This window comes from Pteropus medius, unplaced genomic scaffold (genome assembly GCF_902729225.1).
Source record: "Pteropus medius unplaced genomic scaffold, Ma_sr-lr_union100, whole genome shotgun sequence".
Lineage (NCBI taxonomy): Eukaryota > Metazoa > Chordata > Mammalia > Chiroptera > Pteropodidae > Pteropus > Pteropus medius.
In genome coordinates, this window is record NW_024340848.1 from 7,476,703 (window position 1) to 7,489,507 (window position 12,805).

Consider the following 12,805-nt stretch of genomic DNA (forward strand, 5'->3'; position numbering starts at 1 on the left):
TGCACTATGGGCATCTACCTGTATGCTATTCATCAGCACAGAAAATATGTACAAAGGGATTAGAGCTCAACCAAAAAGGAAAGCCATGGAAGCATCCTCACTGGGAACAGGACCCCATCAAAAAGTGACAGGTGAGACTTAACACTGAAAGCTCATGTTGTAGAGGGCGCCCCCGTGCGCCACACCCCACAGAGCAGGTGTCCTGGGAGCTACACGAGGAAGGAGACGAGTCCCCTGGAGAAGTCAGAAAAGCAAGTTATCTACTTGACATACTGAAAGGATACTGGTTAACACCAGATGCAGGAATATAAGGATAAATACCAAAAAAAAAAAAAAAAATCAAGAATAAACTATAGGAGATAAACTTATAAAATTTGTTACACTGTTTATTTCACTGCAAGGACTTAGTAAATTTTAATACACCTTTGAGATATTCTATATCTTGCTTGGAGCTGCAATTATTGCATAAAATTGCCAAAACTCATCAAACTAAACCTTAAGAAAGAGGAACAGACTGAGGCCAGAGAAAGAGCCCTGAAAAGCTCCACTAGCCTCCGTCTGCAACATGTAGATTTCCAACTGTTAATGACAAACAAGGAGATTAATATGAGGTAGTCTGAAAATGGTGCAAAAATCCTATTTTAAAATTAAACATTTCTATGCATTCATGATCAATATTTACTGAGAGCCTAATACAACCAACTCTCTAAGCCATGTCAGCACTCAGCCATATGCACTTCCCCCTCATGTCATCAGCTTTCTCTGAAAAGAGTCTCCAGAGAGTGTGTCTTGACACCAGTGGCAGTCTCCACGACAGCATTCGCTTTGTTGAGCCAGCGTCAAGGGAGCAAGAATTTAACCACTCTTTGGGCCAAATGCATATGGCCCAAACCATCCTCAACTGCCATCTCTGGGGACACATTCTGTACTAACCCCCAACCTGCTGACCTCCAGGATAAAGGTGGGCAGAGGAATACAGAGCACATATGTACACACACACACACACACACACACACACACACCCCGCACCACCCCAACCATCAGGGAGAAGGATATCACCAGGGAGAGTCTCAGGGAATAGGGCAATCTAATGCCCAGTTGGACATGGTTCACAATTGTTGCCATTTATTTTCAATAATGGGGAACAGGAAGAAGTATTCAATAAACCATAAGGGAAAATGGGCTGTTCTGGAAAAAAATGGGGCCTATCTTATAGCAAATACTAAAAGAAATTCTAGCTGCCTTTTTTGTTAGAAATGAGAAAAGAACTTTAAAAAATACTTATAGAGATTTAAATGATGCTGGGATTTAAAAAGATATATTACAAAAGCAACAGGAGAAATCAAAAAGAAAAGCTCATATATATCATATTTCATTATATATCATAATTAATGATATATAAATTTAAAACCTCTAAACTAATCAAGAGACAAATGAGAATGTGGAAAAATATTAAGCACTATTACAAGTTAGTTCAAAAATACAAATGCCTCATAGGGACAAAAATCTATTAATAGACAATTCAAAGAAATACAAATGAAATCAGGAGTATATGTTTCATCTCTATAAAGCAAATACATTCAAATTAAAACTGGTATTATATTAACCTTTTTACTTAGAAAAAAAGTTTAATTCGGGCACTCAGAGTTGATAATGAAATAAGCATACAAACCCCTATGAAGAGGGAACATTCTATTGGAAAACAATTTGTTTTTTCATCAGTAATAATACTTCTGAGAATAGAGAAAAAGGAAAGATGCCCCAAAATATATGGGCATGGATATACATTATATCATAATACACAGAAACAAACTGTGTTCAAAAAAAGCGAGACTCTGTAAATTGCAATCATTAAATATCATGTTTTGAAGATTATTTTATGCCATAATAAATGTTAACCATAGGAAATTAAGAAAGAATCGGAATTCAAAACTATTTAGTTTTATGGAAAAGGCATGTGGGCACACAGGTGTACATAAAAAGTTTTAGGAGGAAGACTAAGAAACCATCGAAATAGCAGCAGGTACTTGGCTAAGAGAAATAAATCATCCTTATTCCTTTCTTCTTTCTCTACAGTTTTAAATTTCTTACAGAAATAGAAAAAATATGTTATTTTCAAAAATCTGCAACAACTACCAGTAGCCATAATACATGACTCTTCTTAGACCCCCAAGTCCAAAATGTGCTGTGAAAACACCAAAATCCCAGTAAGGTTATTTTGTATAAAAGTCAGTATGCTAGTTGTTGGCATCTTTAAGAAAAAGGTAGCTACCAGTTCATAAGCTTAGAAAGCAGATGAAATTTGAGAAGAAAAGCAAACAATCAATGAGAAGTTGAAAAATGAGTTTTTCTCTACAAGTTTGGCCTTGTCCCCAGGCAGCACTTCCTGGCTGGCCTCATTTCAGCTTTCCTGCCTGGACTCAGAGAGATACACAAAAAAATCAATGAAGTGCCTCAGACTTTAAAATTCCTCAAACTGCAGAGGGTAAATAAATACAGGGTGGCAACCATAGTCTACAACTGACTTCACAAAGACTTGTCCTTTTTTAAAAATTATTAATACTAGAATAACAATAACAATGGGAGGAGTGGCTTAAAGCAGTGAGCCAGTCTTAACTTTCCATCAGAATTACCTGGAATGCTTGTTTAAAATCCACATTCCAGAGTTTCTAATTTTACAGAATTGATCTGGAATGGATGCCAGAGAATTTGCATTTCTAACAAACTCCCAGGTGATGTGGATACTGCAGGTATGAGTGCCACACTTTGACAACAGTTGCCCTAAAGCATGCACCATCTCCAACAGCAAGAAATTTAACAAACTCCAGCCTACAAGAACAAAGGTATGTGTGGAATAGCCTTCTCCATACATTTAAAAACAAGTGGCCCAATAGAAGCATTGGTTTGAACACGAGCCCAGACGTCACAATGCCTGGTTTGGGATTCTGCTCACCACTACTTACTGGCTGTGTGATCCTAGGCAACTTACTCAACCTCTCTTTGCTTCAGAGCCTTTAGGTGTAAAACGGAATTAACGCCTTCCCCTCAGCAGGGAAAACAGACATGAGTGGCTATTCAAGTGATTAATGAGAAGCCCTCACTTTTCCATCTCCATGCACAAACATTTCCATAATCCACAAACAAAGTGCTTCCGAAGGTCCTTGCCCTGCCTGAACTTAAGGTGTTTGCCTGCTTATAATTTATGGTAACCACAGCCATATTCCTTCTTCACTCCTTTCCTTAAAGGCCGGCCACCAACCAAGAGATGTTCCAACACATACTGAACACACCATAATTAAAACAAGTGTAAGTGCACTCATTCCCTTGGGGTCCCTTAGGCTTTCCTTAAAAAAAAAAAAAAAAGGAAATATCAGAATATGTAGGAAAGATTAGAGTCGAGAAACATAAGATCTAACAATCAACCAAGTGTGACTGAAGTCCCCCCAGTCAATAGTCACAGCTGCTAAAATGGGAAACTTTAGTAAGAGCTTCACCTCTGTAGGCCGTTTTGCACCTGTGTTTCCTCCCAGTTCAGGGACCCTTCAGTGGTTTTGGGACCACAAGACTAGTTGTGCAGGACCACCTGCATCAAGACCCTGGATGCTTCTCTGAAGGTTATAGATGCAAATAAGACCCATCCCGAGTAGTTCTCAAAAGTGGAAGTGGAAATATTAGCAATAGGAAAAGAGCTGGTCAAAGAAATGCTCCAGTCAGGGCTGTATGTGTACCAGGCAAAAGCCAATCGTGTTCAAATAGTGTCCCCCTTCATTAAATAATAACGAAGTGCTTTTTACCCACATGAAATTTGCCACAACCGGCTTCTAGGGCACACAGTGAGAAACATACAAGAGAAAGAGGGAGAGAGGGAGAAAGGCAGAGACGTAGTCACGGACACGGAGGAAGCCCAGCCCGATGGAGCTGTAACGCAGCTGTCATCTAAGCAATATCGGAAGAGGTGGGACACTACTGGGAAATGGCAATGGTCCAGGGCACTAATTAGGCTTTGGTTGAAATTAGATAAAGGAAGGTATTCGTAAGCTGCTTGCTTAAAAAGAAAGAAAAGGGTGCAGCTTTAGTTCCGAATGCGAATCTCTGAGAAGTAGGGGAAAGCCGACTAAGGGCGGAGGATGTTGTTTGGGGGAGTGGGGGGCGCGGGGCAGGGCGGGGCACTAGTCCTTTTTCCTGCTGGGCAAAGATTCCCCCCACTCCTCCCCAGACAGCCTCCATTCTCCTCCTCCTCCTCCTCCCCGCAACTGGAAGCCAGCTGGACCGCGAGCGGCAAAGCAGGGAAACCCTGCGTCCCCGCCGCCAAGTCCCCGGGTTCCCCTCCCGACTCTGCTCCCTCCAGCCCCGCGCGCCCGGCACAGGCGGGGACCACGTGGCCGGCATGGGGCAGCCCCACCCGCCCCAAGAAGCGCCGGCAGAAAGCGCTCGCACAGAGGCTCAGTCCCTTCCCCAAAAGGCACGGGCTCAGCGACCGTGGGACGTTGCAACTCGACCGCGACGCTCACCAGAAGAACACGCGCGAGCAGAGGTTCGCGCTCTGCAGCGGGTTGGGCTTCACCTCCGGGTACACCGGCAGCATCATCCCGCCGGGGCGGCGAGAGCCGGTGTCGCGCTGCTCCCGCGGCGGTGCAGTTCCCGCTGCTCCTAGAGGCGCTGGCGGGGATGCTGGACCTCTGGCCGCCGCGCAGGTCCGCTTGGCTGGAGCCCAAGAACCATCCGCTTCCGGGAGCGGAGCTCTGGCGGCCCGCCCCGTCCCCGCCTCCGCCTCCCGGGCGGCGCTGCCTCGCGGGCGCCTGCTCCGCGCCGCCGCCGCCGCCGCCGCTGCCGCTGCACTCGCTACCTAGAGCCGGTTGTCGCGAGCAACGAGGCGGCGAGCGAGGCTGCTGCGAGCCACGCGCAGGTGCGACCCAAGGCAGCCGGCGCCGTTGGGTAGACACGTGTAAGCGGCCCACGAGGTACACAGTGCCCGGCAGCGAGGCTCCCACGTGCTCGCTCCTGGCTGCAAATTTCACCGAAGTTCGTTCTTCGAATCAAGGTGCCCACCCAGAAGTAAAGAGGAGAGGCACCGGCTCTGCCCGCCCCTGCGGCTTAGAAACGCCCCTTTGACTGCAGCTTTCGGAAGACCGGGAGAGAGCTGCCAGAGAGCTTTAGCAGCTGGCCTGCCGGGCTCACTGCCCTCATCAGGACCAAACAAGGATGCAGTGGGAGTTTCTCCAACCTGCGGGCGAACATCTGACCTCGACAACAGCAGGGTTTAGCACAGATTATCTTTGTAGAGCCGCAATACCTAAAGAAAGATAACAGAAGATTAGAACTCAAATGAATTTAGAAGATGAAAGCATGCTGTCGTTGAGGACAGGCTTTGGCATCTTACGTGTTGCATTGTACACAGGACTTCTGTGAGGTTTTTACTGCCCTCTTAGATGAGAGAGGAGTATGGAGAGACAGACAGACTTCCTTATTTCTTTCATCATGCTCTCAGAACCTAGTACAATAACTGTGGCGAACGGAACATACATTACGGAACACTGATTATGCGCATTTCTGGGTACTTTAACTCACTTTTAATTGTAACAATGGCGCAGTCAAGAGGTATTATTGTCCTTATTATTGTCCTTCCTCATGTCCTTTCTACATGAGAAAGATGATGCTCGAGGACAAAACCAAGTCTTAGAGTCAGTAAATGATGAAACCCTATTGGGACTCAAATCCGAGGCCAGCATGGTCTATCTCACTGGTGGATGGTCAGTGTCCATGAAAATTACACCTAGAATATATTCGTTGAATGATTATAGGACTCAATGAACAAAATCTTGGACTCACTCTAAAGTTTTCAGTCCTTTTGTGGCCTCAGCAGTTTCTCTTCCCTTCAGCCCTAAATGTCACTTGCCTGAATTGGTGTTATTAATAATGGCTTTTAGTTTCAGTTATGCAAGACGAATAAGTTATGGAGAACTGGTTTACAGCAAAGCGACTATAGTTGACAATACTGTGTATTTGAAATTTGCTAAAAGAGTAAATCTTGGGTATTCTAAACATAAAAAAAGGAGGAAAATTGTTCAGATGTGAAGTGATGGATATGTTGACAGGCTTGTATTTCACAATGTGTGTGTGTATATATATATATATATACACACACACACATACATACAATGTATATATATACATATAGCAAGTCATCAGGTTGTACACCTGAAATATATACAATTTTCGATTGTCAATTATACTGCAAAAAGCTGTTGGGGAAAATGCCTTTTCAAGAAAGTCAGACTATTTAAATATATAAGAATGGCAAAATGTCAATAATTTTTAATTGATGGGTGATGAGGGTTTATACCATTCTCTTGATATTTCATATATATTAGAGAATTTCTGTTACAAATAAAGAACTACAATTAGAACTGAATATTGTAAGAAAACTATGATTATTACCTATCTTTCCATGTTATCTCTTTCTCAGAAAATACAGTCTATAAACCTAAATAATCAGCCCTCACCTGATTTATAGTTTTCTTTAAACCTCCCTAAAGTTTCTAGCCCTGTAAATTCTCAGCTACCATTTCTACTTCAAAGATGAAGAATTTGCTTGCAAAAGTTATGTCAAGCGACTCCCCTTGTCAAACTGCCCTAGACCATTCTCTCATCCCCACAACTCTCAAAATCCTCCTTAGCAGTCTCCAAGCCACAAAAACATGCAGTCCCTTCAGTTTCTGCTGAGTCTTTTTTTTTCTTAAGATCTTTGAAACTTCTGAACATTCTTTTACGTACATTAACTAATAACGGTATTTCAAAGATTTACCGAGAACCAGTGTTGAATTGTAGAAGACTGGATTTGGAGCCAAAGGACCAAGGATCTGACTTTTCACTTATTACCTAATCTTTCTGATCCTCATTTTTCTCAGGTCTAAAATGGGAATCAGAGTCTTCTACTCCCTACTTCCTATAGGGTTATTGTGAGCCTCACAACTTGTGAGTGTACATGTATTTTTTTCATTCATTCAACAAATGTTTAGTGAATGCCTAGTACATGACCACTAGGCCAGGCACAGAACTTGCAAAGCTCTATCTGCACTTGTTTACTGATCTTAAATAGTTCAATACTATAAAAAGACAATAATAAATATCAGAGAGGTTGTGGAGAAATAGGAACCCTCATACGCTGCTGGTGAAATGTGAAATGATTAGCATACCACTCAACAATTCTACTCCTAGGTGTCTACCCAAGAGAAATGAAAACATATATTCACACAAAAACTTACACATACGTCACAACAATACTATTCATAAAAGCCAAACAGTGGGAGAAAAGGTGGGAACCAAGTGTCCATCAACTGATGATTGAATAAGTAAAATGTGTCATTACATACAATGGAATATTATTTGGCATTTTATCAAAAGGAATGAAATTTTGATACATGCTATAACATGGAATGTTGAAAATATTATACTGAGCGAATGAAGCCAGTCATTGACTCTAGTAAGGATGAGGAGACAACATCAAAGGAGAGATCCAGTCTTGTCGTACTTGACGATTCATTCCCAAACAAACCTCAGGAGCACATGATACACATTTGTGCCTTTGCAAAGTATAAATGACTAGATGATCTATAGGATCCCTTTCAAATAGTTAAACCATCAAGTATTATATCAATGATAGATATAAGAACCAATAATACAGTAGTAAATAGTTCAGCTAAGACAGGGCTGGTCCTCAAGCGTTTTTCTGCTAAGACATATAGGACAAACAGCACTTAAAATTTAAACATACTCCAGTGGTTTTCCCTAGTTCCAAATATGGTGACAATTGCATTGTCATTCCACCTTCTAGTAAGTCTCTACTTTTGTTGTCTCAGAGGTGGGCACCCAATTTAAATCTAGCCAAACATAATATACCATGGCCATGTCCAATAAGATTGATCAAGAGATAAGCTCATGGCCCAAGCCAGGCCAACTGATCTTCTTTGAGAATTTTTGCTGGAGCCGGAAAGGGAAAACCTCACTTTACTTCTTATTGGGGAGTTATAAGGATATGACCCATAACTGCTAGTAGCCATGTCTCCCAAGGACATGGAGAGGCCTGAAAGAATAAAGCAGTACCTAAGGAAAGACATACAGTCAACAACTATTTATTAAACACCTACTGTCTGACAAGAACTGTTTCAGGAACTAGAGACAGAAGTGAACAAGATGAGTAGCATAAAAGGAAAGTCTTGGTGCTTCAAGTGTCTGGGGTTCCTAAAGTTAATAGACTCTCTACTTAGATTGTGTGACCTGCTGTAGCAGAAGCTATGATTTTCCACTTTAAAGGCACCTTTCCAGGTCTAAGGCATCTTATTGTTTATCTGACACTCCCTACTTAAGGGCCTTTTCTGGCTATTGAAGCATATTGGCCCCATATGCAAGGCAAGCCAAAACTCTGTAATCAACCCTCAACTAAAGATGATGGGGAGTTCGTAGGTAAAGATCCCAGTCCCCTTGCTTATCAACTGAAATATTCTTTCTCCTTTTACCCAGCAGGATGGAGGCCAGTTGCCTAAGCAGTAACTTGCTTGCTAACACACCCTATATTGGCTTCCTTCCTTTCTCTATCTTATTCCATTCCCTACAAGTATTTTCCTGAGATCACTTCCAAAATAAACTACTTCTACCCAAATCCTTCTCTCAGGGTCTGCTGCTATGGGAACTTAAACTAAGACACCTACCAGAAACATCATTCCAATTACTAAAAAATATATTAATTGTCTTGTATGCATAAAAGTCCTAACTAACACTGTAAACCCGGGGTTGTCCAATGCAGTAGCACCATACATAAAGATTTTGAGGACTTGAAATGCATGTGGTCCAAATTAGGATGTGCTGTAAGTGTAAAATATGCAATAGATATCAAAGAAGTATAAAAAAAATTTTAATATCTCATTAATAAGTTTTTACATTGATTCTATGTTAAAATTATAGTATTTTGGATACATTGGTTTTAAAATATCTTGCTAATATTAATTTTAATTTTACTTGTTCTTTTTTAGTTTTTAACATGGCTACTACAAAATTAAAACCACAGACGGGACTCACTCTATATTTCTGTAGACAAAACTACTGTAACCAATTGATAGGCTCTAATACCACTAATTTCTCTTTCAAGAAATCAAATGAATCATGTTCATTATTATACAAATAATTTTGAATGTGCTCTAATTCATGAAAATAAGTCACCTTCGGGTTTCAGAACTTTATTATTAGTAATGCATTACTTGTGTCACTTCCCATTGGATCTCAATCATATCTGTGTTATAACACTATCGTAGAGAGCCACTGGTGTGAAAAATTAAGCAAAATTGCTAGCAAAGCCCATTGGGGTCAATATATTTTATTTTGTCATTCTTGAAGATATAATAATAATATTGGGAACTCAAGTTATTTTGTTTTCAGTCATTTGGAAAACTAGTCCATTCTCGAAATGAGTTTGTCCAGAAACTGCTAAAAGTTGATAAAGATGTCCTCAGAAAAGGCTACACCTAAAAAGATGAAATCCCTGTTTAAAGTAGGCTACAATCTAGAAAAAGAATAGGTACAAAGAAAACTAGAGCACAATAATACAAATAATAAGACGAATGTAAATATACAAATACATTCATTCTCAGCTCTCAAATTAGCAAATATTTTTAGAAAACACAATACTCCATGGTAATAAAGGCAAACTGTGATAAGCATTGTAACATACTATTGGTAAAATGTAAATTAAAATAGTCTTTTTAGAAAACAATTTGGCAATATTTATTAAGAATCTTAAAAATATTCATCCCTTTTGACTCAACAATTTTACTTAAAGGAATTCTACTTATAGGATTATCAAGGGAAAAAGTCAACATGGACAATAATTTATATACAAATTTATTTATATGCAAATATGTTTATCAGAGCAGTGCTTATTAGAATTTCGAAAAAGTTCAGCAATAGCAGAATGATTAAATAAATCAGAGTTATTTTTAAACAAGTACTTTTTGAACACCTGCCACACATAAAATACCCTTCAAAGCACTGAGAATCAATGGTAAACAAGGCATATAAGATTTATCTTCTGATTGTCTCATAATGTTTACATTAAAGTAGTGGGAAATAGACAGTATCTAATTAAATAAATGAACAAGATAATTTCAGGTTTGATGAGGGCTAGGAAGAAAATAAATAGAAAGTGAAAGAGAGTGCTTAGAGGTGGCCTGCAAGCCCAGATTTAAATTGGGTAGTCAGGATGGCTGCTTAGAGAATATCTTGAGCTGAAACATGAAAATCAAGGAGCCAGTCTTGTAATAAACAAACTAGAAACAAACAAACAAACAAACAAATGACATCAACAATCAAAAATCCATGGCATTGAATAAAATAACTTGGGGGGACAGTTGAGATTTCAAAAAGGAGAAGAGAGGACTCTTCTTGGATCTGTAAGTGAAGGGAGGACACAGGACAAAGCACCACTCCCATGATTAAGGAAGAAGGCAGGTGAATACAGGGGACTTATCTTCCTGGGGCAGAGATCACCAAGGGAACCTGTGTCCAAAAAGAAAACTTGAAGTGTGATTGATTAATTGCTGGAGGTTCAGTGTGGACAACCTGAGAATTAAAAACTCCAGGGGGGCCCAGTCATAGTGGGGACCACACGATATTGTGAGATTTATCTCCAGGAGCTTTATCAGGTTCTTATAGTAAATATCAGAGAAAAATTTCCTCAGGCTTCCTGCAAAGAAACCATTACGAAATAACAGCAGATCCTTGAATAATGTTATTTTGTTACAATATTGATAAGATGCTGTAGGAAATTAACTCTTATTTTTATCGATTAGCCTATGGTAAAATTGATTTCAGCCATACATCTTTACATTTAAAGTTGTAGAACCTATTCAAGACGTTAAGTGAGGACTTACTGTATACGGTGACACTCAGTTCTTCTAACAAGGCCTGCCCTCAGAGGAAACTAGTTTATCAGAGCCTACCTTGTTGGAGTATTATCTGAGACTAACTGACCTGGGAGAAGGGAAATATCCAACTCCAGCTGGCTCTAGTCATTCTGTCCCACAAAAGGGAGTGGGGAGAGAAGGAATGAGAAACACTCATGAAGTTCACAGTTCAGAGGTGTGGGCTCACTAACAGACAGACTCAATCATAGGACTATAGAATTGCCTTCCCCCACACCTCACCAACACATTACTAAGTCCTGTTTACAGTAATTTCTTTTATACAATACATGATGTCAGGATATCAAGAAAAAATTACAAGGCACACCAAAAGACAAAAAACAAAAAAAAACAAAAAAAAACAATTTGAAGAGACAGAGCAAGCATCAGAACCAAACATGGCAGGGATATTGAAATCAGACCAAGAATTTAAAACAGCTATGATTAGTACACTAAGGGCACTATTGGGTAAAGGAGACAGTATACAAGAATAGATGGGCAAGGTAAGTAGAGAGAAGGGAATCCTAATAACGAACCGAAAAGAAATGCTAGAGATAAAAAAAAACACTGTAACAGAAATGAAGAATATTTTTGATGGGCTTATTAGTTGACTGGACAAAGGAAAGAATCTCTAAGCTTGAAGATATGTCAATATGATCCTCAAAAAACTCCCAAAACTAAAGAGTACAAACACTGAAATAATAGAAGTGAATCTAAGAACTGTGGAACAACCACAAAAGGTGTAATGTATGCAAAAGAAGAATATCAGAAAGAGAAGAAAAATAGAAAGGAACAGAAGAAATATTTGAAACAATAATGACAGAATTTTTCCAGATTAATGTCGAATACTAAACCAGAGACCCAAGAAGCTCAGAGAACACCAAGCAGGATAAATGCAAAACAAATAATCAAACGAACAAATCTTACACCTAGGCATATCATTTTTAAACTATAAAAAATACCTTGCCTATAGAAGAACAAAAGTAAGAATTACATCCAACTTCCCCACAGAAACCATGCAAGCAAGAGAATGAAGTGAAAATTTAAAGTGTTTAGAGAAAGAAACCACAAGCCTAGAATTCTGTACCCCATGAAATGATCTTTCAACGATAAAAGAGAAACTTTCTCAGACAAACAAATTGAGACAATTTGGTCTATGGCCATGCCACCCTGAACACACTCGATCCCGTCTGATCTTGGAAGCTAAGCAGGGTTGAGTCTGGTTAATACTTGAATGGGAGACCACCTAGGAAGACCAGGTGCTGTAGGTGTTAAAAAGAGAGAGAGAGAGAATTTGTTGCTAGTGGACCTGCCTTGCAAAAAATATTGCCTTGCAAAAAATGTAAAAGAAATTCTTTAGAGAGACAGAAAATCATATAGGTCAGAAACTCAGAACTACATAATGTAAGGAAGAGTATCAAAAGAGTAAGTGAAGGGACAGTTGTCCAAAAGGAACAGATAAAATGGTACTGCAAGCTTTGAACAATGGCCAGAATGCAAGCAGAAGAAACTTCCAAAGTCCTATCTTGAGAGTGTAGTAAAGAAAATAACAGAGAAGTTGTGAGGCAGTCTGGCAGAGAGGATATCTGGCTCTGCCTGACATTTCTATTCATTCACTTGTCTTTCATGACAACCACATGTTGTCTGTCACCTCACCTGTGGACTCAGAATAGCCAGCTATTTGGCTTGTATATTGATTCATTTTTATTGCACTGATTGATGGCTAATACCTTTTATTGACTCAACTGCAGGTTCTTTCTGATTTCCTAACATTTAACTATGCCAGATTTCTAATAACTAAGGATATTATTATTTGTTACTGCCTGCAGTGGGTTTCATTGGGTTCTGCCTGG

The 12,805-nt window shown here is 39.8% G+C and overlaps 1 protein-coding gene and 1 pseudogene across 5 annotated transcripts in view; one reads left to right on the plus strand and one right to left on the minus strand.

The window, feature by feature from the left end:
• Positions 1-4,777, minus strand: part of ABCC4 (ATP binding cassette subfamily C member 4 (PEL blood group)) — a 222,329-nt gene extending 217,552 nt beyond the window's left edge. For 2 of the 5 annotated variants that reach the window (XM_039837776.1, XM_039837765.1), the window contains exon 1: positions 4,512-4,777. In XM_039837776.1, coding sequence (XP_039693710.1) covers positions 4,512-4,588 — 77 coding nt within the window. In that variant the 5' untranslated portion in view covers positions 4,589-4,777. The remainder of the gene's footprint in view (positions 1-4,511) is intronic. The other 3 variants (XM_039837737.1, XM_039837746.1, XM_039837757.1) reach the window with 2 other exon arrangements.
• Positions 4,778-12,104: 7,327 nt separating this feature from the next.
• On the plus strand, positions 12,105-12,223 carry LOC120582789 (uncharacterized; annotated as a pseudogene).
• The last annotated feature ends 582 nt before the right edge of the window (positions 12,224-12,805 follow it).